The sequence below is a fragment of the Strix uralensis genome, chromosome 7, assembly GCF_047716275.1.
Source record: "Strix uralensis isolate ZFMK-TIS-50842 chromosome 7, bStrUra1, whole genome shotgun sequence".
Lineage (NCBI taxonomy): Eukaryota > Metazoa > Chordata > Aves > Strigiformes > Strigidae > Strix > Strix uralensis.
This window is the reverse complement of record NC_133978.1, coordinates 16,236,776-16,264,633: the sequence shown is the minus strand read 5'-3', so window position 1 is coordinate 16,264,633 and position 27,858 is coordinate 16,236,776. Positions and strand designations below refer to the sequence as shown.

The 27,858-nt window shown below is 37.8% G+C and overlaps 2 protein-coding genes across 6 annotated transcripts in view; one reads left to right on the top strand and one right to left on the bottom strand.

Moving 5' to 3' along the window:
* Positions 1–21,158, bottom strand: part of POLR3A (RNA polymerase III subunit A) — a 38,024-nt gene extending 16,866 nt beyond the window's left edge. For 3 of the 4 annotated variants that reach the window (XM_074874537.1, XM_074874538.1, XM_074874540.1), the window contains exons 1-21: positions 20,578–21,158; positions 19,890–20,025; positions 19,222–19,359; positions 18,514–18,685; positions 17,028–17,182; positions 15,836–16,075; positions 14,694–14,856; positions 14,359–14,495; positions 13,686–13,789; positions 12,847–12,988; positions 12,186–12,326; positions 10,845–10,914; positions 10,033–10,160; positions 8,413–8,551; positions 7,265–7,429; positions 6,820–6,992; positions 6,029–6,140; positions 4,803–4,921; positions 3,255–3,392; positions 1,453–1,623; positions 569–682 (exon numbers count right to left, since the gene is read on the bottom strand). In XM_074874537.1, the coding sequence (XP_074730638.1) occupies positions 569–682; positions 1,453–1,623; positions 3,255–3,392; positions 4,803–4,921; positions 6,029–6,140; positions 6,820–6,992; positions 7,265–7,429; positions 8,413–8,551; positions 10,033–10,160; positions 10,845–10,914; positions 12,186–12,326; positions 12,847–12,988; positions 13,686–13,789; positions 14,359–14,495; positions 14,694–14,856; positions 15,836–16,075; positions 17,028–17,182; positions 18,514–18,685; positions 19,222–19,359; positions 19,890–20,025; positions 20,578–20,621 (2,901 nt within the window). In that variant the 5' untranslated portion in view covers positions 20,622–21,158. Of the gene's footprint in view, positions 1–568; positions 683–1,452; positions 1,624–3,254; positions 3,393–4,802; positions 4,922–6,028; positions 6,141–6,819; positions 6,993–7,264; positions 7,430–8,412; positions 8,552–10,032; positions 10,161–10,844; positions 10,915–12,185; positions 12,327–12,846; positions 12,989–13,685; positions 13,790–14,358; positions 14,496–14,693; positions 14,857–15,835; positions 16,076–17,027; positions 17,183–18,513; positions 18,686–19,221; positions 19,360–19,889; positions 20,046–20,577 lie in introns of all 4 variants that reach the window. The other variant, XM_074874539.1, reaches the window with a different exon arrangement.
* An 85-nt stretch (positions 21,159–21,243) lies between these two features.
* Positions 21,244–27,487, top strand: RPS24 (ribosomal protein S24). 2 transcript variants are annotated; one of them, XM_074874541.1, is made up of 7 exons: positions 21,244–21,352; positions 22,112–22,177; positions 22,524–22,733; positions 23,219–23,329; positions 24,203–24,220; positions 26,385–26,420; positions 27,287–27,487. In XM_074874541.1, the coding sequence occupies exons 1-5, from the start codon at positions 21,350–21,352 to the stop codon at positions 24,206–24,208; spliced, it is 396 nt and encodes a 131-aa protein (XP_074730642.1). In that variant the 5' UTR covers positions 21,244–21,349; the 3' UTR covers positions 24,209–24,220; positions 26,385–26,420; positions 27,287–27,487. The 2 variants fall into 2 exon arrangements, with proteins under 2 accessions (XP_074730642.1, XP_074730643.1); XM_074874542.1 differs by lacking the exon at positions 24,203–24,220 and having other exon boundaries at positions 21,249–21,352.
* Positions 27,488–27,858: the final 371 nt, after the last annotated feature.

The window sequence follows — 27,858 nt, the reverse complement described above, 5'->3', positions numbered from 1 at the left end:
CAAGTTTTTTGCTGGATTAGTATCATACGAAAGCAAGGTAAATAGGTGTAAGTGTATTGCTGGTGTTTCTATTACAGGAAAACAAACAAATGAGTAAAACCAGTTACTTGGAAAGTTGGTAATATCAAAACATATGCATAATAACAGTATGAGACTCAGTCCTAGTAGTTTCTTACACAGAGTCAATACATAATATTTCATTTCTGATGTCCCAGGGGAAGCACATAATTACTGTACCATCCTGCTGTGGAGAGAAAGTCCAGCAAGATATCTCAGATCAGCAGCACCTTCTACTCAAAAAACACCAAAAAACCCACTAGATTTTTCTCCCGTTTCTAAAGCTCCTGTGGTGAACATGAACAACTACCATAACAAGAAATAAAATTACTAGTCCTCCCTCCCCACCCCCTAAATGTACAGAAATATATTACTGAACAAACTAATAATCCTGCTACCAATGCATAAAATTAAGCCACTGCTCCTACAGATTGATAAAACCATTTTATTTCGTTTCCTTGATTTATATGGAAAAGCTAATCATAGTGTGATAAGGAAGTGACACAGTTACCTGCAGAAAACTGTCTCGGCAGCACAGAAATTCATTCTTCTTCATGATGGACTCAGATGTTAACACCAATTCATTTTTACTAAGGGCTGGTTCACTTCGGCATGGATATACAGCCTTAAGAGAAAAAAAATTATTTCTTCACATAAAACATATGCATAAAGACTTCATTGTAAAGACACAGAATATAAATACATACAAGTGATTAACAGGGATTAACAGCATTCTTTAGTTTTGTTATTGTGAAGACTAGGCCCACATACACTTCTATTTACTTACGTAAACCTGAAGGTACACACACACACACATTTTTCTAAATCTATCAATTTACTACACTCACATTACAGAAATCTGAACAGTCATTTCAGCAAAAGGCTTTTATCTTTGGGGGGGGTAGGGTAGAACAACCAACCAACAAACCACAAAACCAAAACCAAACAATACCATTCTTCAAACATCACAGTAAGCCCAGAGTTATTCAACAACACATTAGGCCTCTGACCTGAGAAGCAGTTCAACACAAAAGAATGGGCATGTCTTGATTTAATAAGGAATTACTTCATGTTGTACAAGTCCATTCTAGTCCCAGCTAAGCCAGTAGTAATTTATTTAGTGAGCTGCATATTAGGCCCTAGAACTATTCCTAAGAACAGAACAAAATTCAATTTTTTACAGCTTATATACAGTTTGGTCCTAGTTGCTCTGTTCTATTGTAAAAAAATCTGTAACGCTTAGCATACATATACTGAAAGACTGACCAGGACCACACAAAAAGGTATTTAAAAATAAATTCTTCAACTGAAACAGTTATCCCCATAATTTAGTACTTCCTCCTACATGCTTAATAGTCTTTTCACACTTCCAACAAAGATTTCAGTAATCCTTACTCTAATATTGTCTAGAACTCGTTTGAATTCCAGCGGTTCATCCTTCCCTTCCATGGCTGCAGGATCTAAGCCATCTCCTCCATAAATAAACTGTATAATGTCACCAGTAGAACTTCTGACTGTCAAATCATACTGTGAGCAAAGATCTTCAAGTGATTTTACCAGCCGCCTCTGAAGAAAAAAAAAAAAAGTGCAAGGGAAGTAAATGGGATCTTTCAAAAAATAGCTATTGATTTGGATTACAAAAAGTATAGAAACTGAACTCAGGAAATAAATCTGACACAATGATTAGCAGGCATGAAAACCTACTTTAAGTCATACATTATCCCTAGGGCTTTACTGTACATTCCCCAGAACGTGAAAGCCAACAATAATAAAATTTAAAGCAACAATGCAATTCTCCACATGTAGAAATTCTATCACATAGGAAATCTAAGCTGCAAGAATCTATTATAGTCTGAGAAATTTGTTGGTTTTTTTTTTTTTTTTTAACAGAATATTCATATTCTTCCAACGAGGTTTATTTCTAAAGGGATACAACACTTCTTGCATGTGGAAGCAAAACCAGTCAACAATTATTTTCACTGACAAAAACCAAAGAACTCATCCGTCAAATCCAGTAGGTGCTATTTTTCTACCAGTGTTAGCTACTTCTCTTTGATTAATTCATTGTATTGGGAAATCCCTTTAATACCATCTTCCTTTCTCCATCCCCCCAAAAGAAGGCATGCTATGAGGTATTCGTGGTTAAAAGCACTTTTACTTGAAAGATGGACTTCATTGTTCTACAAAAGTAAATTAGCTCACTAAAGAATATAAATGGGTAATCTTTTTCACTGAGGAGAAAAAAAGGTAAGTTGAAACAAATGTTAACATTTTTTTAAAAAAATTCCTAAGTCCAAGTACTACAATTCATTCATGTAGGCTAAAAGTTTGCAGCTTTCTTGTTATATTTACATGTATTTCTATATACTTATACACATGTAAACATTATTCCATTAGTTTGGGACACAAACAGTCTAATTAGTCACCCACCCCAACAGGAACTGATTTCAGTCTTTGCAGGGTTACTTGCATACCTCTGAATGTATCCCCAGCCCCAAATTATCTTGGCTTTTTTCCTGCCTGTTATATTGGGAAGAAGACTATACTTAAAATACTACTTAAATATTTTCACTGAAATCTTAAGACTGCTCACAATAGCAAGAAGCTTTGTCGGAGGAACATTTGTTTTCACAGGAGATACAGCCAAAGACATTAACACATTATAGAACTTGAACTCTAAGCCTGTATGGCCAAGGGGCCTGTCACCTAAAGAGGAGAGATACTGAAAGGGAGCTTTAGCCATATTCCAATTTTTTTTTTTTAAATAACCCAAACCAAGAATTTGTGGTTTCTGTTTCTCATTGTTGATACACTGTATCTGAAAAAACACTCACAACTCAAATGTATGTTATAATGTATGGACAAAACTTCCATCATTCACATGGGTTTTCAGAACACACACTACACAGAAAGTAGCCCTCGATAATTCCATAGAACAAGGGCTTTTATTGCCCATATTCCAGAGGAAACATCTTAACAGAAGCATGTTACTGTACCATTGCCTGAGGTCTGGTTTATAAACCTCACGTCTACTGGAGCAGAGTCATGTATTCCACAGTATAAATTACTCTGTTACATTAAAAAGAGACACACACATATAATATATGCACTTCTCTCCCACCCCTCACCTCAACATGCATATAAGAAATATCCTCCTTTCACAAGGCTGGTAAAACCCCCACTCCACTGACAGTTACCTGCATATATCCAGTTTCGGCTGTTTTTACAGCTGTGTCAACCAGACCTTCTCGACCAGCCATTGTATGAAAAAAAAATTCAGTGGGAGTCAACCCAGAATAGAAGCTATTAGCAACAAAGCCTTTTGCTGCTGGGAGCTACAGAGAAGATCAGGGGAAAAAAGGTTAAAATTCAATGTACATTCTATACGCATGTTACAGAAAAACACATTGCATGTCATCTAAATTCTTTCAGATAGTTAGCCAATGCATACATAAACACAGAGTAATTAACTCAGCTGCATTTAGCTTTTAAGTTCAACGGTTGTATTTTAGATCTGAAAAAGGCTTCAAAACACTTGCCTAGTTCTTCCAAACTAATCTAACAGACTTTCTTTCTCTTCCTACAAGCCTTGTCATGCTTCTAGCCACTCTTTGCAAACACTACACCAACTTCCAACAATTCAGCCTCTCTTAAAGTTGCCAAAATTGAAAGGGTGATAAGAATGTTCAATTTGCCACAGTATAACAAAGATATTTGCAGTGCTGAAGACTAAGGAATCCAGGAAAAATGTGAGTGGATATATGTACATAACTAATTCTTTCGAATGGTTTGCTCTCACCTCCGAGAAGAGTTCTTGCCAATGAACTTTATGCAGGCAGCCCTTTAAGTAACACCAAATTGTCTCCATGATAACAGAGAACAATGTATAGCCTACAGAGGTTCATCTTAGAAGATACCTTTTTGATATTATTTGAGAGGTAGTGCATTCTAAATCAGTAAAAAAGCTATAGTTAAATTTTAACTTTTTCCTTCTCATCTAATCCATGAAGTATTTTTTCTTCTTTAATTTATTCAGGCAAGAAAAGATTTTACATTACAGAACTCAGAAGTTGAAATTTGGACATTTAATGACAAATGCAAGTGTCATGGCTACCAACTGACACGACCTACCTAACACACTAACAAGATTGACGTCTGGTGCCCAGAACCTTCTCTACCAATCATTAGGTTTCAGATAGCAGTTTAAAATAAAACCTGATCTGACTGAATTGTATTAACATGTGCATAAGACTCCTTATTGCTTCATCTAGAACAGAACTCAAACACAGAACATTCAGAGTAGCCCATGCTATTTACCTATCCTAGTGGAAACCAGAATGGTTTATCTGGCATTTTTCACCTGTCCAAAGATACCAATACCCACCCAGCAGTTGTACTGGAAAGTCCTAATGCAGTGAAACAGAGCTGAAGAGAGAAACTTTAATAAATTATTTTCAGGACTCTCAAGAGAACCAAAAATATATCATCAGACTTAATTTAACTTTACTAAATTAGAAAGGTCTAAGCAAGGTTTAGCTGTAAAAAAGTCAAGCTAACTAGACATCCTATGGCAATTCACTGCTGTTAACTCCCAAATCACATTGAAAACATTTTACAGTCACCATATGTGATCCTTCTCCTTCATCATGTCATGACAATACATCCTATCCTGTGTCCTTTTTAAAATGGTTTAAGGCAACTTGTTTAATCTTTCTTCACAGTGTATTGTAAACGTATGGAATTACCTTAGAATGCTTCTCAAAGTGAGGCAAGGATCTATTCTCAAATCCATCAGGAACTCGGGACCCACTGATAGCCTGCTGACCTACACAAGCAATCATCTGGGATATATTAATGAAGGAGCCTGAAAAGAAAGAAAGAAAAAAACCTCCCTCTCAAATGTGGAATATCAGTGCTCCTCTAATGAGCTGTCTTCACTTTTATGAAGATCTATTATTTAGCTTTGTAATTCATCAAAATTATTTTGCTTCACTATTTGTAAAAAATGCATTTAGAATTGCAACAGTTAAAGAAGCTTTTCTGTTACTTGTCCTGTAAATTTCAGCATTTATGCAGAGACTGACAACTAGGTTAGCCTACAATACAGCTAACAACTCCTTTTAAAATTTTTTTCTTTGCATCATAGACATTCGACTACAGTCCTTATATTATCCTGTTTCGTACTATAGATTCTGTTTTATACAACCCATGATCCTAACCTACATATTTTGCTTCACAATTTCTTCAATAAACGTATTTTAACAGTATTTTTCATGAAGGGTTCAGTGTCTACCGAGATTCCTAGAACAAGTTAAGTCCCAAAGAATTAAGTCAGTAACTCAGAAGTTTTATTTGGTGAACATCTTTGCACACAATGCCCCCCTTCCCAGATTATACACTTAATATATCCTCCTCCTTCAGTTTCAGTGTTTCTTCAGAAATAGAAAACGTCACCCTGAGGCCTTCCACAGTTTATTAGAGATAGATAAATAAAGGCAAAGGGTTAAGTGATTTCTTCAAATTCTCATAGTAAACAAAGGAAAGCTGAGATAAGAATTTGAGTATAAAACAAGTATTTACTACACAGGTGGTCCTTCAGAAACAAAGCAGTAAAGATGGCTGAAATACTAGTTCCAATTCTTAATATATAATTTCCAGCTGATTTTTTAATGTGATATATACACTTCAACTTGAAAACTTCTTACTGATCAATTAATTCAAGTCTTAGGAACATTTAGAGTTCCAATAGGATGTTTCTTCAACTTGTACTAAAAATCTCAAGATACAAAAACGAGCTAATCAGCTTGATTTTAATTAACCAACCTGTACTTATTGAGACACTTCAAATCTATACAACGTGAATTTAATACTTCACAACTAACTGTATAAAATAGGTTATGAAGACAGAGCAAGTAATTTTGAGAACAGTGATGGAGCAAGCAATCTACTTCCAAAGCTCAGCTATCCCTACCTTTAGAACCACAGAGCGCCATGATAAGGGGACTGTTACTCTTGTCCAATTCTCTGAGACAGGCACTGCCAGCATGATCTCTGATAACAGAGAGTTCTTTAAGGATTAAGGCCTGAAATCCAAGATTTCAGAAATTCAGCATTTGTTAAAAATCCCATGCACAAACAGTAGTCTATCTCTTGCCACTTTTTTTTTCCTTTCTACTCTTTTTTTAAAGGTAAAAATTAGACAATGAAAAGAAAGTTCTTCAGCTGACTTCATTAAGTCCCTGTCTGTAAGCTTTCAGGCAACATTCACTGGTCTTCATCAAAATTTCTACAGAAAAAAGAAAAAGCCCAGCATAACCAAAGTCCACGTAACTTTTGTCCCAATAAGGTGCAAGAAAATACTTGAATATAAACAGATCTATAACTAAAGGAATGTTTGGCTTCTTGGACTAGGTTCTTTACTGTTACTGTTCTTTATTAATTTAGCAAATACTGATAAATGCAATTAACTGCATTCCAATTACCCAGGTAATTTTATTCTTTTGTATGTCACCACAATACATCTAGCTAGGAGGGAGGGAGGGAAGGAGGATCTCAGTTGTTTAGTATTTAGCTAACATTTTTAGATGCATACAAGCATCTAAACATTCAAGCTAGATAAAGTCAGCTAAAGTTGCGTACCTAGGGACCATATTTACTCGTATTTTTAGGTTTCAGAAGAAAACTTTGAACATCACAATTTACATGAATATATTAATGAAGTGTCTACTCTAAATATATAGTGATTTAAATTAAAAATTTTACCTCTAGTGTCTCTTCTGCAGTACAACCAGGCTGCTGCTGTAGCTTGCCAGTGTTCAGAGCTTCAATATACTCATCACATTTCTTATAGCCAGCATTCAGGAGGTCATACTTAGCTTTTAGCAGGCCCTGCCCAGGAGTTACATCACCAATTCCAATTGAAAAGCCACGGTTAGCTATTATTAAAGAAAAAAAAAAAGGAAAAAAAGGATATTGACATGTCAATCTCATACAGAGAAAACAAATTAAAACCAGGAAATATTATCATTGGGAAATTTATTTTTTCCTCCCATCATAAGCACTTCATATGCACAATCAGTTATTTCACTGTTTCTGTCAGCTTCACAATAAGCTTATTTTTTTAAACAGTACCTCGTATTTGAAGCAAAAGTCTTGTTTGATTGCTATTTCTGCTTTAAGATACTATTTTACAAGGAAATGTACTTACAAAGATAGACAGGAGCAAGTCTAGCTAGTCGTGACATGGCATCCGCAGCTTCTACCTGTCCCCAGTCTCTCAGCAAGATGTAGAAGATGTTGTTCTTGGATCCTGAACCTAACGTTCCTTTGTCCATACTGCCACTCATTAACTCACTGTTTTGAATGGTGACATCTAGAAACAAAAAGACAGAAAGAATTCAACAGTTTTCCAAAACATTACCTAAACTCTAGTAATCAGTTATGGAGCAGGTTTTTAAATAAAAGCTCTGTTCATGGAAAGAACAAAATCAAGATACATACATTTAATGTATCTGTAGAAGTGGATGAGTAAGTATGTAAGGTAAACAGCCTACAACTTGACCTCACCAACTTCAGTTAAAATTTATTTCCCTTCCTCCTTAGAAAGGCAACTGTATCCAATTGAAGACTTGAGAAATATTGCAAATAATTCTTTTTGTTACAAATCTAAAAATAAATTTCACTTCATTAACCAGAATAGAGTCTTCAGTCAATCTTATCTGTCCAGAAATAAACTCCTCAATCATGCATAATAAAACAATGTTAGTCTGATATTCAGTTCAACTGAATCATCTCTGGAGGAACAGCTTAAATTTAAAAGACACACTGGACTCAGCTGTCTCTCTAATTACAAGCATATCGTAACGACATCCATCTTGCCTGTAGGCCTGTACACACTGCCTCTTTTAGATCATTTATTTTTGCTTCATCAGGAACCTTCCATTTCAGGCACTCAATCTCCCTTACCAGCTTTAGCCTTTAACCAATTAAAAAGTATCTTCCATACATGAAGACTAGACATATCTTCTATGAAAGCAGTACAATATATGTTCATTGTCAACTTCATTATCCATCTGTCAAAGAAGAACTGGCATATGTAGATGGATCAAATTTAAATCATTTTATGCAGAACACTGTAGATGTTTGCACACTGTACTCTATGCTCAATATTTTCAATGTGAATTTAGGTAATCATCTGCTTGAACCAGAAGTCACTGCATAATTTTATTTTTCATTTCAAGAACACTTAAATACTGCTTTAACTCCTACATGAGCTCAACAGCAACAAACTCAGCAAAACGATAGCTACAATTTCTCTGAAGACTTCCAAAACACAGCTTTAGAAGTGTCACTCACAAGAATCATTGTAACACAGGTCTTCCCCTTTGCCACAATACTGTTTGCCCTTGGTTCGTAGATTGGCTTTTACAGGACAGTCATCACTGGGTTTTAGAATGAGGCTGAAAACCTGTTTTCCTGTCCAGAGTGTTACAGGCTTAGAGAAACAAAAGGACAAGAATTAGGATTACAGTGTTTATGCTACAACTACAGTAAAACAGCAAGCAGAGAATTTAATCGTAAAATTGTTTTCTATACAGAACCTTTCTATACTGAACTATACTTGTAGAAGTGCATAGTAGCATTCCTTTGAATAGGGAAGTATTATGCACCTTTATAGACAAAAAACCACTCACTGTGGAATGGTTTCCTTTACACAAAGATATGTGCATACGTTTAGAGAAACATGCTCTGTTGCTCCCTCTTACTGTCACATTTTCTTTTCCGATTAGAAAAGGGAAAAAAAAAAAAATGCTGCTGCTGTCATTTAATTTCTCAAAGAGATTGCAACATTTATAACTCCTTCTCTGCATAGTGCCTTTGGTTTAAATTTTTAGGAGGTTAAAGATTCATACAATTATGTACTCCCCTCAGCTGTAGTTAAATGTAAGTATCTGTCACAACTACTGCTAAAATTATTCATTTGGAGCGACAGAAGCAAAGAATCACTGCTCCTGGCTACTAGCAGAAGTTATAAAACCCACATTTGATACTGCCCATAAATGCTCTGACCTTGCTTTAAATTACTATTATTCACTGGTATTTCTATTTCACTTTCTGAATTTCCCTAATATTACAGGTAATATTTTGAAACTAAATAAAGGGTATATAAAAAAATGTATACACCCATACTCAGTAAGCATTTAACAAATTTGAAAACATACCACTCCCTCCAAACAAGACTGTTTGCCTCAAAAACAAAATTCATCAAATACAGACACCCTTAAATGTATGTGAATGAAGGCTTAAGAGACCCTAATCTAATAAATGATACTATAGCTCTGCTCAAAGTTTGTGACAAATACCCAAATACTCTGCCCTTCACAATAAATATCGTGTACATGATGTAACAAACAAAAAACCCAACCAAAAAAATAATCACATGGCACTCATACTCTTTAATCTTTAACACATTGTCAGGTTAACAATTAAAGCATACTACTTCCCAGGTTTAGTATCTCCTAAATTTGGGATACTGAAACCTAGAACTGGTGAGCATTTCAGGACGTTACTTGAGAGCATCCAAGGAAAAACACAGTTTCTCTATTTAGCCCATTAGTCTGCACAGCTAGTAACAGTGATGTTACTAAGAACGATGTATCTTCTGCTGCCCACCAAAAGAGCCAAGTGGTCCATCTCACAGCAGCAGGATAGCAGCAAAGCTATGTTTGAACCCTGAGGGAACCCTGCATCTGGACTGTAGCACGCAAGGTTGGCTCTGTTCAGCATCAGGAACCATCAAAAAACTCCGGCATAGCTTTGACCCTGAAGTCTGATCTTTGCACTTTACAAATACAAAATCTCATACAAAACTAATGTCAGAGAAAACAAGAACTGTCTCTGATGAGACCATCATCATAGGTCACGAACACACAACAGAGAAAGTCTTAGCAACATTACAAAAATAGTTTGACACACCTTCAGAATTGCTGGAGGTGGAAGACGAACTTTAATCTTTTCATCCTTGCCAACCAGCATAGAAGCAATAATTTGACAGGCTTTGGCTCGATCAAAAAAGGTGTCTTTTAATGTAAGAAGATAGGCACCTAGAATGTAAAAAATTATTAATGTGACAGATGAAATTTAAAAGCTATTGCATATTCAGTATCAATTATTTCCTTCTAATACTAGTTACCTACTTACTACGCAAAATGACAATAGTTTAGACAGCTTCAGCTGTAAATACTTTCCAGAATTTTTTTTAATTGCTCCACACTCCAATTTCTAAAAATTAAAATGAATGCATTTCTATAATTTATTCTCTCTCTCAGACTCTATTCCATAGGTAAAAATAAGGCCTTGGCATTCATTTTTGTACACTTTCCTCCTTATATTCACTGAATATTTCCCAAAGAATTAAGGAAGCCTGAAGATATTTACTGTAGGTTAAAACTAATTTTTGATTAATGATTCAACTCCTATACCACAATCATAAGCAGTTTACGTTGTCTACCTAACACACACAAAGATCCCATTCATTTCCTCTGTTGGAGAAACACAGCAAAATATATGCAAAGGTAATAATAATTGCAAAGGCAGACAGTATCAGAAGAGATTCTGAGGATGTCATCATATTTCAGACTAACAATGGCCTTACTTTCATAATGTCACTTTGACTTGTGAAAAGACATATTTTTTAATTAATATAGAAAAATTCTGGATAAGAGGGAAGTGATTCTGAAGGAACAACTCTTAAATCACACAGCTCTAAAATAAGCTTATACACACACCTGTGAGGAAATCTTGAATAGCAGCAATGAGAGGTTCTCCATTTCTTGGTGTTACCAAGTTTGCTTTAGTCTGTATGATAAAAGAAAAAAAAAAAAATACACATTTGAAGACACTGATGCTCCATTTGTTATTCAGAAGGAAACTTCCCATTTAAGACAGTTATTTTAGCAAAAATGGTAAAAACTTATTCTAAATCAAGGTACAGCCTGAAAATATAAACTAGAAAAAAATAAACCAGAAGTTCCAGTTTACTACAGTCCATGCAAATCTACTGACAGTTAAGGAATAATCTGAGAACAGTTACTGGGAATTACATATTCTGTCTCCAAAGCAGAAGTTGAAATGAACTTGATGTGTTATTGTTCAAACAAAAGAGATAAAGGGAAACAATTAGTTTTGAGAACTTGAGAAGGGACAAAACAGGTTACGCTCACTACAGTGAGCTACTGAAATATTGCAAATTGTGTGGTCCCTGCTGATATGTAATAATCAAGTTAGCCACTTCCACTAGCCCCATTTTCTTATATCTTACTCAGATGACTATTCCAGTTAATCACCCCCACCTATGCGGCACAGTTTTGCCAGAAGTGTTCACAGGCCCACACAAACCTGAATCACACACTTGTAGAGGAGGCAGGGGGTTTAAGCTTGCAAATCACTTCAGCAAGCCAACAGACGCTGTAGCCAACAGTTGTGTTGGTACATCTGAAGAAACAGTGGCATTCAGTCACCCTAAAGGAGCAATGTACTAGAAAATCCACAGACTGATGCTGCTGACTCTACTTTCACACCACAGATCAATGTCTGCAACCATCAGATCCCTCTTTATCTACCCTCCCTTCTCCCTTTTTTGTCCTGCCCTAAGAACCTACTGTCACCTGCCTTCTCTGGTAAACTGCCTTCTGCAGTACAAGCACACTATTGCTGCCTCCCTTCCAGTCGGTCTGACCATCTGCAATTGCTGGGCTGTCAGACCAGAAAGCAAAGTATTTATCTGTTTGGTAACTGAGCCACCCTATTTTGCTAGCAATCACTAAGGGCAGTCAGGCAGAATGACATCTACTAACTTAAAAGTGACATCTACTAACTAAATAATAACATCTACTTACTTAAAACCACTGAGTTTTCCACAAATGCTAAATAGAAGACTAGTAGACTACCATTGCGTAACAATCCTAATTTATTCTAAATTCCCTTCTGCAGTCTTCAGGCAGCTTCACAGTCACACATTACCTATACCCAGGAATCTTGATAATATTTCAGATTTCACGTGCAAGTTAAGAAGTACAGGGCACACATCTGTCACTAGCAAAATCCCAACCCCAACATTATCTACCTACCCCCATTAATACAAGTGCTTCTGCTTTTGCTTCTTCTGTCTGAGGAAGGTGAAGGTTCATCTCATCGCCATCAAAGTCTGCATTGTATGGTGTACAGACACATTCATTAAATCTGAATGTCCTATGAGGTTTTACTCTAGCCTGGAAAAGAAAGTGATGCACATGCAGTCAAGCATACTAAAAGATGAAAAGCCATGCCCGAGTGCATCCTTGTAGGCTTTATCTTTTCTTTTTATTACAATTACACGAGTCAAAATTTCTCATTATAGGATTTAACTCAACCAGGAACTGACAGAAATTGTACTTGGGTTATGTTACACAAATGTAGCTAATAACTTCTATTATGAAGAATTTATACAACGCACAGAACACAACATGCTTTGGAGAGATCACATCAACTCTATGAACATGAAGTGCTTATGCAAGAACAGATACCGAGGTCAATTACGGCTATTAACAGAATTGTCGAGGCAGCATACTGTCTGGTTATGCATCAATTCCCATGCAAAAGCAGAACTGCACTGTATTCATGCTTGTCCCCGTGCACTGTTTCAGAAAAAACTGCTTATTTTTGTGTGTGTAAGAGAGAAACACCAGCACAAGTAAACCACCCAATAGTCAGGGATGCACCACCTGCATGTTAGGCTGTGTGTGCACTTACAATGTGAGCCATGATGCTCAGCTTATGAAGAGAGGGTTGTCGGTTGAACAGGACTATGTCACCATCTATAAGATGTCGTTCCACAATATCACCAAATTTCAGCTCCTGGGCCATCTTTTCTCGGTTTCCGTATTTCAGAAATCTTATAACAACACATAACAATGGAATGAGAAGAAATAAAGTCAGAAAGATGTAAACACTGCTGAAAATGAATTCTGTGTTTATAATGCAAGTTCTTTCATTAAATGTTGGGATTATTTGTATTACAATAACTAGAAGACAAAACTGGTGTGGATTACATCATTAAGCCCTGCTGCTATTTTAAATAATGAATGTATTTGTGACATTAGTTAACAAAGCCACAGTTATTAGTACAACAAGTAACAAAAAAGTTGATTTATAAAAACAAAGAATTTGTTTCAATTGTACCAGGCAGTATAGGGAGTTTCATTCATATACTTCTTATTACCCATAAATTGATAGCAGATTAGCTCTCCCATGAAAACAGCGAGTACAAGATGCCCAAAACTGCCTTTTTTCATTTACGTCTGTAGTACACACTCTATTTCAAATGAGGGAGACTCAGTCATTAAAAAAAAATCATTATACTGCAGTTCGCCATCATTACTATGTACACTTAAGTTTAAATCCAACAGATTATTTTTAAATAAATTGTACACTAAACCAGAAGAGACAATGACAATTTTTTTGTTACTGTCCTTTATGAAAGATTGTAAAAATAAATTTTAATCTCTGTAGATATAACTGTTTTCACACAGCAGCAAGAACAAATTGATAGGGAGAAATAAAAAGTGAATCATTACAGATAAGCATGATACCTTTTCATCTGTGTGTGCCTTTGCTGTATGAAGTTGGCTCCAGGATGAACATCAGGACCATTACGGACAAGCTTCCTCATAAAACCAATATTTGCTTTGTTCACCTGTTGCATAAAGACTTCAATCAGAAACAAATGAAACACTTTTCAGGACCTGTTGCTTTTGCTGGTAGCTTTTGTGTTTTCAAATTTTAAGCTCAACTGACAATCCCCCTCACAGCCTCCAGCAGCTGAAGGGAACAGTCAGGAAGGAATAGAGGAGGAAAATGTAAGCCAATCTTAGAGCAGAACATCAGACTGAAATTAAATTAAAAATCTGGGAAGTAAATGCAGAAATAAGAAAACCCAACCACTCCTTAGGCAGATGCACAGCAACAAACACACGAAGCTATGTATGAGTTCAAAAAGTATCAAGCAAAACTATTCTCTCTTGGTATGTCACTCCTTACACCATATGCCTTCACAATACTTGCATATATCTGATACTACAACCTTCATTTACCAGCAGCAACAGAATTAGCAAAGCATCAGTGAATGACATTTCAAACATAACGCAATACATTCACTCCCTTTTATAGTAAGGCTATAAAGAAGGATAACACTGAGGTCTGGTTAAAACAAACAAACAAAAATGGAAAAAGGCATAGAAAAAGTTTTGGTTCTGCACTACTTACCTTTTCAGGAAAGGTCAGTATTTTAGCAACATGGATAGGCACTGCTACTTCATCTATTCTTAAGTTAGGATCAGGTGAAATGACTGTTCTGCCAGAGAAATCCACTCGCTTTCCAGACAGATTGCCTCTAAACCGACCTAACAAAAAAACAACCAAGGGAAAACTCTCACAAAAAATTGTTTTCACAATGTTATCTGTTAAGACAGCACATTAAAACATCTTTCAAGGTATGTCACTGAAGCACAACACAATAGTAGCAGAGAGATGCTTTAGAAAAGCCAATACTTGTGGCTTAATTAAAAAAAAAATGTTAAAAACCAACTTTCTAGACAAACCTTGCTTTCCCTTAAGTCTCTGAACAAAACCTCTGGTCCATTTTTTAGGTGCCATGTTGAGAGGAATTCCCGAGAGCTCACTATTAATGTACAGGGCACACTGCAGTTGAAGAAAATCCCAGTCTTCCATTATCATCTGTGTTTTGGCTCCTGATATCCTATGCTAAACAAAATAGTCATCCAGTTCAGAAAATAAATATAACACATATTAAACTAGCAAAGAATTTTTCTGATGAATATAACTCTTCTTTTGATAATAACTTTGAAAAACCTTCATACGCTGGAACGAAAAAGGCAAGATCACTTTACAACAGGATGCATACTGCTATAGCTTAAGGCCATTCACAAGATAACCCAGCAAAAAATTTCTTTTGATTAGCATTGGCTTCAGACGAATGCTCACAAAACTACGCATTTGTTTAAATTATATTTTTCCCAAGCCACGGAAGGTAAGCTAATATATGAACTTCACAGCCAGGAAAATCATCAGTAGTTAACCATTTTTCAAATCATGGGAAAGTTAATGCTCACTTGATTTTGTCTGCCTGACAAAAGTCCAGTTTTGAAAAGACTGAAAAGTATTTATCTGGTAGAACTGTTCTTCTAAACAAATGATAAATTGTCAAATTTACTTCTAGCCTCTATTTGATAACTATGCTAAATGAAACCTGATTTCTTAAGAACAAATGGTGGAATAAAGAAAGGACAAAGATGAAGTAAAAACAGAGGAAGGTCTACATGGAAAAAAAACATGTAGACAACTATTAGGTATAATGTTTTCATTATAAGTGACCACTCAAAAACTGTCAGTCATGGGAGGGGAAAAAAGAGAGCAAGAGCGCACAAGAAGAGCAGGGGGAAAAAAAGAGAAGAGTTTATGGATCAGAACTCAAACAAAGAAACATTTCCCATGATCCATGAGCAGATCTGCGGCAGGTCCTATACTGCAAGCAGCCAGTCAGCCAGCTCCATCTGAAGTAAGTGTCTCTATTTCTTTCAATAAATGCCAAATGACACAGTAGGAAAGTACAGACTGCTTGCTAGATTGTAAGCAGTAAGAGAAGTAGAACCACTTCCTATGTTCAGTTCTAACCAAATCTTTTTGAAAGCAACAGCCTCCAAGAGCTTGAAGGATAACTCACCTTTTTTATTACATCATTGAGGAAAATTATCTCTGTCAGTTTCATTGTCAAGTCATCTTCATTGGTGCCAGACTTCAAGTCACTCACCACAGAGGGTCTGATACACAGCGGAGGCACTAAGAGTCGTGTGAGGATCAAATCTGAAGGTTTACCTGCTTCTGGGTTCATTAGGAGCAGAGGGATGTCTTCTGCTGGGATTCTTTTAAAGATGTTCAATACTACCAGAGGATTCAAGTTCTCCTACAAAATCCATTGGAGAATGAAGAGAACAAGCCATCATGTAACAGTTTCAATGCTTCCCTCCTCCCCTCATTTACTGACTTCAAAAATGACATATTTTAAAAAGACAATCTATTCATGCAAACAAAACTATGTTTTGGTTTATCATGAACCAATGCTTTTATCATCTCAGATACTAACTTGCTATAGTCTTTCCTTCTTTTTTTTCCCTACACATCAGTGTTTACTTCTCATCATGTTACTCTCTTTTGTAAATAGTTAACTGGGAGTATTTCATAGTTATTTGTCAAAGCTGCTCAATAAACCTCTTACAACAAACCTAAAAGTACACTGTATTCATTTTATTAGTAGAAACTCACACGAATTACAGTACTTTCTAGACTATTTTACAAAACTTCCTTTCTTTTTAGCACAGCTACTGCTGTAGTATAAGAAACTCCATATATTCACTACTTCTTCTGTCCAAAAATGTACCCTGAGATCTGCCCAGGTTGCAAAGAGCAGAACAAAACAAAACTGCACACAATGCAAAGCTGAACGAAACGAAAAGGTTAGATAAAGTCTACTCTCTCCTTCTCAACATGAAGTTCTTCTGAATAAAATAATAATTCTGTGTATTGTAATCATCTGGGAGTTACACTAAATGTACATGCAGAGTTTATGTGGGCCTATTTTTCTTCTCCCTTTTCTAGCTTATGGAAGTATAACACACCAAGAACATCTCCCTTCTTTACAGACAAAAAGCTATGTATCAGAACATACCAATAAACTAAATTGCTCATTTTAGCAAAGTTAGCATTATTGCAATAAATACAAACATTCTTCAAGAGTCTTTTGGTATAAGAAAATCTTGGACCACCAAAAGGCTTAAGCTGCTATATTGAAAACCTTTGAGGAGTTTTATATCATGCACAAAAAAATAGCAGAAAATTTAAGTCATAATAGAATTCACCTGAGCTCTTCCCAGTAAGGGTTCTACTTCTTTGTTATGTTCTATGGCAGTTTCAAAGGACTGGAGAAAAGTAGATACTATTGGATCTATGACTTTCTTATTTGTCTTGTACTTTTCATGTATTATTTTCAACAAACCACACTTCTTCACAGTTCCTGCAAAGCAAATAGATGTGGGTTCTTTTGTTTTTTAAACAAAAACATTGAATAAAAAAACCCTCAAACCAAATCCCAAACTTAAAATGAGTAAGCTACAGTTCCAAAACTAGTTAAACTTTCAGTGAACACAAGACTAAAATAAAGCTTTAACAGCTTTAAAAACCAGTTTCCTAAATTCACAAAACATAAAGAGGACAACCAGATCATGTCTCCTTGTATGGCTGGCTTGGTGCACCTAGATCATGATGCAGTTTCTGAAGCTCAAAGCAAGTGGTTTAGCTCACACTTTAATTCAGCTTCACCTCAATCACAGCAGATATTTTTTTAAACTAGAAGTTGCCACATTAAAAACAGGACTAAGATGTGTCATTTATATATCATCCCACTGTATTTTAAAATAATTTTGGAAGTGAATTGTCAGAAAAATCCTAGAAATATTATCACGTCATGCAGATAATATTATTCATAAAACTTCCACAGACTAGTACAAACACTTTCCAAACTCGATTATTTTTACTGAAGTATGCTGACCTAGCACTTAACTTTGTAAATGCCTACAGTTTGTGCCCCATATATGTATATTTGGCACTTAGAATGAAACAGCTCTATTTATCCACAGTGTTCATCATTATGACCCAACAACTCAAAATTTTCATGAGTTAAAAATGTAAAGTTTTAAGTCATGAATTAACCATCCACTATGAATGTGTAATACTGCAGGTCCTTTAACAGCAGTATCACTTGATCAGTGTACATGAAGAAAAGAAGTATTTTGAGAAACAAATGTGAAAATCTTATCAAGATACTCTGCCCTGAAGAACAAATTCCAGTGTAACCCAAGATCATCACAGCTCAAATACTGCCAAACTGCAGAACATACCCTCCTAGAGGATGACAAGCACATCTAATCTCAAGAAAGATAATACAATGATGAAAAACAAAGTTCAATCAAAATTACAAAGTCTACGAATGCTTCTATGTAAAGATATTGATCACTGACAATAGCTTCCCATATTTTTAACAACATGTTAAGCAGAAGTGGTTTTGGTATCATTCAAGTATCAAATATTGGTTACCGCCATGAAGAGCTATCACATGACACAAACCAAGCTACTAGGACAATGTCTTTATGCACATAAATGAAACGTGAACAAGCACGTGCTTGGCATTAAGAACGCAATTAGCAGATTCTTAATAAGGGCCAGAGAGAATACTCCATTAGCTGTGGAATGAACAAGGATATTCAAGATTTTGATGTCTATCACAGCTGCCAAGGTAAAAACCATCACAGGAGATAACCATCACTATCTGCTAATGTCAACACTCACCATTAAAGGCACCGCAGTAAGGACAAGTGTTTTTCTTCCGGCATTTTTCAGACACTTTCTTTTTCAGTCCTCTCTTCTGAAGATAGGTAAGGCCAGGTCGCTTCAGGTAATCCAAAAACTGTTTTTTTTCTTCCACTGACAGCATGATATGGCAACAGGTTTTACAGATCATCTTAAATGTAAACACATATAAACACAGTTGTTTAACAGACACATTCAGAAATGTAACCTGCTGTAACTGAAGTTCTTCAACAGAATGCAGTTTTTTGGAACTAAATGCAATGGTCTTGGTTGAAAGACTAATTCATGTGCTATAATGCAAAAAAAAAGGTAGATGGAAAAAAAATACAGTCAGTGAGGCAAATCCTTATGTAGATTTTGCAGGATCTTAAAGATCCACATAATGCCAACAGAACAGAGCTTTTATTTACTGGGATGTCCTAAAAGGCAAGTTATACTGCATACATTTAATTGAAACTACTACAGAAAAACAATGGATTAAATTAATCAGTCTGAGATTATATAAAAGAAAATGGATATATTTACATCACTACTGGTATTTTATTTTACAAAACACAAAATGTATAAAGATAAAATTTATAATACACCTTTATTTTGGTTTTCTCAATTACCCTTTCAAGCATCATCTTTCCTGATAATCTCCTTTTTCTGGACTATAAACTGACAACAAATCATAATTGTGTTTACCTGTAAGATGCCTATCACAGCTTTGAAGTATCCAACATGAAAACAGGGCAGTTCTAAGTCAATGTACCCATAATGTCCTAAACAATCAGCTAGATTTTTTCCACAGGTTTCACAGGGACGGTCTTTTTCACTGGTTCCCTTTGGGAAGAGGGAAACACACACACAGAAAAAAGTTTTAGCTATAATCAACTGAATACATAGAAAATGCAACAGCTCTTAAGCTAGTCGGCTATCCTGACAGCACACCCACAGGGCTTACTCCTTTTTCCCAGCATCTGAGGCATGTCAGTAGCATTATTCACTCCAATCCTAAAGAAAAGCGTCTTTCACATGGAGGCCCTACTGATACTAGTGACATTAACTCATAGGGCTTTTGCAACTGATATACAGCCCGCTAACCTACAATATGTTACATTGTTGATGGTTGTCTCCGGGTCTCCCAGCAACTAGGCAGGAAAAACTTTTCTCCTGCCTCAAAACAATGCTTTTCTGGAGTATCCAAAGGCATGAAGTAGCTGTCACTGCAATAGACAATATACACAATTCAAGAAGTGACACATTTGCATGCATGTTGAAGGAGCAGTAAATTTCAGTCATGCCAATTTATTTTTAACCATTTCAAGTAATTCCACAAAAAGGGGTCAGGAAAAAAAAAAAACAGTTCTCACCATGCGATGGTCAAGTACTCCATACTGCAGTGGAGAGTGATGGTTGTCCTGACTATACAAGTTTTTACTAACCACTTGAATGTGAGCTTGCTGACGCATCTCCTCTGGAGATTTCATGCCAAAACAGATGTGGCTTCTAGAATGGAAATGTCACGTCTGTATGTGCACATGCAGAAATGCTTATAACTACAGGCATACACACACGTATGTATTTAAATGCAACGCGAAGATGGCTAAGTTAATTCACAATATTGCTGAAGCAGGTTCTTTTTGCATAACTATAAAAAATACAGCTGTTTTGCGGCGACTTAGTTGTTTATATCTAGGGGACTGGTCGAGCTTCTCGGGCAACCCTACAGCTGCCTACACACTCAGCGGCCCGGGAGCCACCAGCAACCTGCGCCAAGCCCAGCAAGGCTTGGGAGAGGGCAGCCTGCGCCAGCGCTTTTAAAAGTGAACTAGCTGCAACATCAGCCACCCTCCGGTTCCCTGGACGCTAAACTTCTTCCAGGATCACACACTGGGATTTCTGCTGCTCGCTCCCACAGCCACCGGGCCCACGCCGCGGCCACGCCGGGTCCCTCAGCGCGGGGCGCCGCACTGCCGTGCCGTGCCGGCGGGCGGGCAGCGGAGCGGCCGCCCAGGAGCCTCCCGCCGCGCAGGACGCCGCCCCGGCCGCCCCACTCACATTTTCTTGGCCACATCCGTCTCCCTGAACTGCTCCTTCACCATGGCGGCAGCGGCGGGGCCCCGGGGGCGGCCCCTCAGCTCCCCCTGGCACCGCACGCGGCGGCTCAGAGCCGGCCCGTCCGGCAGCGCAGAGCGGCGCCCTCCGCCTGCAGCGCCCCCTGCTGCGGCACAGCTGCGGCCCTCCCGGGGTGGTCTGCCGGGCCCTCCCCTGAGGGCCGCCGGCGGCGCCGGACCCCGCCAGCAGGGCTACCTCCGTCCGGCCGCGGCTCAGGACCGTCTCTCACGCTGACTCGCAGCGCTCTGGGCGCTCACGGGCGCTCCGTTGCCTGCCATGGTCCCGTTACAAGCCAGCCCCCCCGCCCCCCCAGGGGCCAGGAACTATGTCGCTAAGCCCACCCCATGGCTCTGTCTTTGACACCCCCCCAGCAGCCCTGGCCTAGGCCGTGGTCACCAGCAGCGGAGCAGCACAGCACCAGCCCCGCGGCGGCGCCAGCGCTCACTAGGGACGCTCGCCCGGCGGCGAGACCAAGCCTGCCAACGCAGCGCACACCGCGCCCACAGCCCAGCCGCAGCCAACAGCCTCCCCCCACCGGGTCTATCAGGCACACGTAGGACACCCCTGCCACCCCCTTCCGGGTACCGGCTCGGGAAGGGACACCCCTACCCGTAGCTCCGCCTCCAGAGCGAAGGGCCCCTGCGCCGCCTTATGATTGGCTGCGGCGCCGCTGCTCTTCCTTTTCTCGCTCGCTGGTAAGGAGGCAGCTGCTAAAATGGTGAGTAGCTCATTCAGGGGCGCGGTAATCCGCCTCGTGTTGCTGCCATCCTCTCCCTGCGGGGCTCCCGAGCTGCCTAGTTCTGGCAGGCTGGCCTGCCCGTAGTGGGCTGTGGGGGTATGGTGGAAACTGCGTGGGGGGTTTGTTTTCCTGCGGCGAGTCGGGACTCCTGCGGCCTGGCCGCGGCGCGTCGGTGCCGGTTGGGAGGAAGTAACGCCGGGGTGTGGGCCGGGGCGTATCCTTGGTCTGCTGTGCCGCCGTGCTGCTGGTCGGCAAGAGCAGTCTGCTGTGGTAGCAGTGTAACATTTCACTTCTCTTAAAGTGTTAAAGGGGTTCTGTGGATTATGCTCATTTACTAGTTTTGGGGATGTTCTTGCTTGGAAGCATTAAGGAAGCAGTAGCACAGGGGTTTATTAAGGAAACTTGCATTGTACTGTTGTAGTGCTTGGGCTTGTAATCCACGTGTTTCATCAAACGCTGCTTCAGTTTTTCAGAATGGTGCAGATATATATGTTGTTGCATTCTTTGGAAACTGAGGACCAGTTTGTCATCAGTTGATGTGTACTCAAAAGTACATATTAAAATGTGCTTTACAGGGTTGTTATCTATAGCCCAGGAACAGTCTGGTTAGGTTATGAGTTCACTGTGAGCATTGGAGAGACCACTGACTGTTGCTGTACTGTGCATTATTTACATATTTATTACGTTTGAATTATATATGTCAATATTGTTGTGTTTTCTTTCCATCTTCTCTTGCAGAATGACACAGTGACCATCAGAACCAGGAAGTTCATGACAAACAGGCTGCTTCAGCGCAAGCAGATGGTAAAACAATACAGGAAATTGCCTTTAATTGTTTTGTCTGTTGGTTCTGGGCAGCAGGTGTTCTTTAGCCACCATAAGGAATCTCAAAAGTTCTGGTTGTAAAGGCTTATGGTTTAAATGTGTTGATGCATGTTGAAAGTCAGTGCTGATGGTGAGGTAGTGAGCTGTTTTGTCTTTTGAAGCAGGGAACTGTTATGAATATTTTTGTATCAAATTAATAATACTTTCTGCTGGTAAGGTGGGTTAGTTCAAGTGTTAAGCTCATGGTGGAACTGTAGCACCTGACCTTTGTACTGGATATTGATCTTCTCCTGCTTTTATGCAACTTCTGAAAATTCCTTCTTAGGTGATTGATGTTCTTCATCCTGGGAAGGCCACAGTCCCCAAAACAGAAATCAGGGAAAAGCTGGCGAAAATGTACAAGACAACCCCTGATGTAATTTTCGTCTTTGGCTTCAGAACTCACTTCGGTGGTGGCAAGACAACAGGTTTCGGCATGATCTATGATTCTCTGGACTATGCAAAGAAAAATGAACCAAAGCACAGGCTTGCCAGGGTAGGGTGTTTTCTGGTAACTTTGAAAACTATTAGGATCAGTTTGAAGTGTTCAGTGGTTCATGATTTACATGTATAAAAGCTAAGGCGTTGTGAAAGTACTGTTGGTGTATTCAGAGTTATATAAGAGGTCTTAAAATGATACAGGGTAGCTTCTGCAGTTGCAAAATAGGTTAAGTTTTGTATTGGTGATTATAAGGGAATTGTAAAGGCAAAATTTATGGTGCCAGTGATGTCTAGGAGTAATAGATAATGAACCACTATGAAAGGTCTTGAAGAAGCATGGGAGATGAGATTGATGCATATGCTACTTTAGTGCTTATATTCTGTGTTGAATCATTCATTAATTAGTGAACTTGTCTCAATACTTAACTAATATTTCAAATTTAAACACTACTTGAAGAGTCCAGAAATAGTGTAACTTAAATCTAGAACTTACTATCAGTGAAACCAAGTTAAATACAACTTTAACTCTTTTTTTAATAGCATGGCTTGTATGAAAAAAAGAAGACTTCTAGGAAGCAGCGAAAGGAGCGTAAGAACAGAATGAAGAAAGTCAGGGGCACGGCCAAGGCAAATGTTGGTGCTGGCAAGAAGGTAGGATGAGAATGTCTGTAAACTAGAGTGAGCATGTTGCCTTTAAAATGCTGATTAGAAATTTTTCAATAGAATAACATTGTTTTTCTTCCTATTTCTTTCACCTCTTCTACTGGATAACAGAAGGTAATCTGTGTGGTGTTGTATAGCTTCTTACCAGCTCCGTAGTTTAGTTTTGCTCCTTGCTGCTGCGAACTTTGCTGATACAACATGAAACAGTGCTTCTTAAGTGATTTTTTCCTACATGTCATTTGAACTGAAGTTAAACTTTCATAAATCTAACAGTGTGGCTCTAATCTCATAACTCAGCCTTGCGATATACAAATAAGATATTCTTAACACTTGTTACTCAGACTACTGAAATAGGTAATGCTTACTCCACCAAGTTACTGTTACTTACGGTGTTATTTATAGTGGAGATTTTGTTATGGATGTGTGGTGGTATGGGCAGTGAGGACAGTGTGTAAATAGAAATAAGGTAGAATGCCAGCTTTATCCTGGTTTTAAGTGACTGATTCCCAAGATAGTGGGTTTTTTCCCCTCGTGGGAGCTGCTTGTGCTGTGCGTGGAACTTCATACAAGCTTGTCGGGTGTGCAGCTTGGAGGGGTCCAGAGTTTCTCTATCATTAAACAGAAAAACCCGCCAAAACTGAGGAATAGCCTGGGTATTAAGACAGTCATCTTAGCAGCTTTTTGTCCTCTGAAAAATACTAAGTTGTGCAGCTAAGTGGGTTTTTTCAAGTGTTTTAACAGGGGAAGATAGGGCAATGGGTTTTGACGCTTAGCTCTATAGCTGCTTTAAGTGCTTTGATATCTTGATCTTTAGTAATCTTCACTTTTGCTTTTTTCTACTTTCTTGGAATTCTCCATCAGAAATGAAGTATCTAGCAGGTACTGAAAATGAGCATGAAAATGTGGTGACTGAATTATACATCACTGAAACACATGTCCATCCTTTTAATTGAAGCACTGTACTGCCTTGCATGCGTGCATGTTTGTTTAAAACTTGCTTCTGTCCTATAAGGGTTCAGATAACTAAATGAACTTTATTCCATGTGACTTACAAGTAAAATTTGGCTAATAGCAAACAAGATATCTGAAACTATTGAAACAACATTAAAATAACGAATTCCAGATGATAAGTAATCAAGGAAACTCAATGCTATTGATTTTTGAGGCATTGGTTCAAAACACCCCAGGTTCTGAATCAAAGTAGTACAGTGCAACTGCATGTGTAACTTGACCTTTGTGTGACAGTAGTCGTGCATTTTTATGAAAACTAAGTCACATCACAGCTTTGTGCATTTGAGATGGTGGTTGGAAATGGCACAGTTGTCAGCATTAAACTGTATTTAGCTATTGCTCTGCAGTATTCCAAGTTAAGACACAAACCACAGTTTTCAATTCATGAAATCAGATTGTTTGCTTACTGTATAACTGAAGTTCTGGTTATTGTTGGATAAAAATAAGTGTTGCTGCAAACTACTAGATAGGATTTGGAGCCCTTTTCCTTTCTGCTTCAATGCTGCTTTAGTAATGAATTCGTACAATTGTTTACAGTGTAACAGCACAAATGATCATGTGATATAGCAGTAACACTAATGTAAACTTCCTTGTCAGTGTCAAGGAAGTCATTTAGTGTTGCACCGGTAGTATGGATGAACTTCTTCCCTTCAAGAATTTTGTACTTGAAGGTAGCTTGTTATTGTTAATACAAAATGGTTAAATGACTGTCACTTGAATTACTAAAGCTGTCCAGTTCATAGAAGTTCTCTTAAAGCATATAAACACTTTAGCAATCAAGACCAGGATTGTGTGCTGTGATAATTATGTAGCAGATGTGACTTCTGTATCAAGTGCTTCTCAAACTAGTGTGCTATCTTAGTAGTAGGCAAACTGTGTTTTGGATTAGAAGTTTTTTAAATGTCTTTTAAAATGATCTTTTAGTTGATAAGTATGCATGGGTTAGGTCTTATTTGTTCACCAGTTTTGTTAATCTTTGTGTTGTCACATTAGATTTAAACTAACTAAAGACAATTTATGTGCTTTCTGGGAAACTTGGTTGAGAAGAGTTCTGTGCTGCATCACAGAAAAAAAGCTTGTGAAATTCATTTGTGTCTTAAAGCTTTGTCTTGAAAGATGCATGTCTAAACATAATGAAGTGGCATGGTTCGACATCCTTTATCACAGCCATGTGGAGAAATTTTTAATAGGAGTCCTGGAATATGTTTTGGAGTCCACCTACACAATCTATGAAAACTGTTTATCTCAGAAATGTGTAGGCACTTGATTCTGAGACATTTTCAGGCAAGTCTGTTGATCTAAGTTATGTACCATGTGGTCGTGAAAACTATTGAAACGCTGAATCACGCTATTTTTTCTTGAACTTTAAGTCAGGCATCGACTGTGCTGATGCCTGACTTGAAGTTTTCTTCAGTGCTTCCTTTTCATTTCTCATTCCTTCTGAATGTCCATTCCGTTTTCCTTGCAGTTTCAAGAAAAGCGTTTTCAAGTAGTTCGTGTTAATGTATTCTGTAGCTCTGTAGTTTGCTGAGCTCGCATAAAAGTTTGCAACAAGATGTCCCTCACCTAGTGTTTGTTCAGAGCAGTGACCTGTGTACCCTGGGATACCAAAATGCAAAAACCCCACCCTACCTTTTAATGCCACAACTGTAGTGGTGACAGCCTTTGACATGTGAGTCTTCCAAGCAGATAGGTTTTTTAAAAAAAAATTGATCAAACAGAAGTGTGGATGGGTAGGCGCTTAAAGGCATTTTAGCCTGTAGGTATAACTGAACATGCATTGCATTCTGAGTGTTACTAAAGCTCTAAACAGCTATTGTTAGGTCCCATTTTGAGTTTGAGGGAATGTGTGAAATCTAAGTCTTCAGCCTCTGCAGTAGTCAAAACTTTGAGGTTTTCCTATTATATTTCACTGTGGTAATTGAAAAAAAATATTATGAGTGTCAGTAAAAAGCCTCAAAGCTCCATCTTCTACAGTAGTAGAATTTCGATGAAACTGTTCTCTTGCTAATTAAAGCTCTTTCTTTTTCAGTAAATTAACATGCTTCACATGGAAAATGGATAACAGGTATGACTTCAGAATGCTTTGTAATGGTAGACATTCAGTAGTTTGTAGTCATTATGATGACATAGGTCTAATGTTGATTTACACAAAGACTGTGGTACTTGTGCTGATCTGGAACCCAGTGCAAGTGTTTAAGACTGAGAGACTTAAATGTTTACAAATCACTGTTGTGCTTACTACTCAGTTGATAATTTGTGACTTCCACTTACATGAAACACCTGATTAGTATAAAGACTGAAATAATAAATTAGGCAGTTCAGATTTACTGTTGCTAAAGGTGTTGATTATTTAGTCTTATTGTAAACAAGGCTTAGATTTTCTTTTTGTAGGTATGCTAAGGAGAGGATAGTACACCTTGTTTTTTTATTGTCTTAGATTGAAGTAGTATGATATCTATTTTGAGGACAAACTTCTGTTGTTTCCTTTTTCAAGTAAATTCCTTATAAACAAACCTATACCCTTTTGTATAAGTCCTAGACTATATATTTGTGTCTCTGCTGCAGAAACATGAGTTGGATGTGCTGTGGACAGTAACTTATAGACAAAACTGTGGTTTTATTACAGATGGTTTGAATAACTCATTTTAAAGCAACTTATATAGTCTGTCTGGGAGCTGATGTAGTGAGCATAATGTCTTAAACAGAAAGCTGGCAGAGCAAATGTAGCTTGTTGAGCTCTTCTACAGAAATGCTGTAATCTAGGCTCTCATTTATTCCCATGACAGTACTGTGAAATATTGAACGTTATATTCTAAGAAAAGCAGTGTGGTTCACCTAACTTGTTTGAGAATCTGTTTTTCAAGCTCTATGAAGGTATGAGTGTAAAAATTCTTTTAATTGTATGGCACTGATCTATCTTTTCCTTTACAGACTACATAATTCTATGAAGATGTAGAGGAAGAATTATTTGGAAAGAAGCTGCTCATCTGGCTTTAACATCAAATAAACTATGTCAATAAAATGCTGGTTTGCCCTTTAGTTTTGATTTGAAAGCTACCATTTTGTAAAGTTTGAGAAATTCAAGATTGGTGCACTGTTTGCACTGTATTAAAATTTTTCATAATTAAACAACTCTTGGTTTTGAGTATCGATTTGAAGTGAATCAGAGCTTTATACCAGTAGTAGTATAACCTAATTCCAAGCATGCAGTGTTAGTTCATGGAGTTGGGTATGCTTTTTGTCGTCTGGTGTTTTAACTGTGAATTGGGAAATCCTTTCAAGATGTGCTTGCTGTTTGACTGCCTATATTATATAGACCTGTAGAATATAGCTAAAGGGAGAACAGAATGTGTAGACAGAAATTTTCAGAGCCGCATAATTCCACAGTTAAGATTCTTGCTAATGAAGGAGTCAGAAATTACTTGTCTTTTCCTGAGTTGTCAGGACAGGCTCTGGGGTGTCTCTCTGGTCTGCAAACTGTGTAGTACACTCCTAACTTTTCA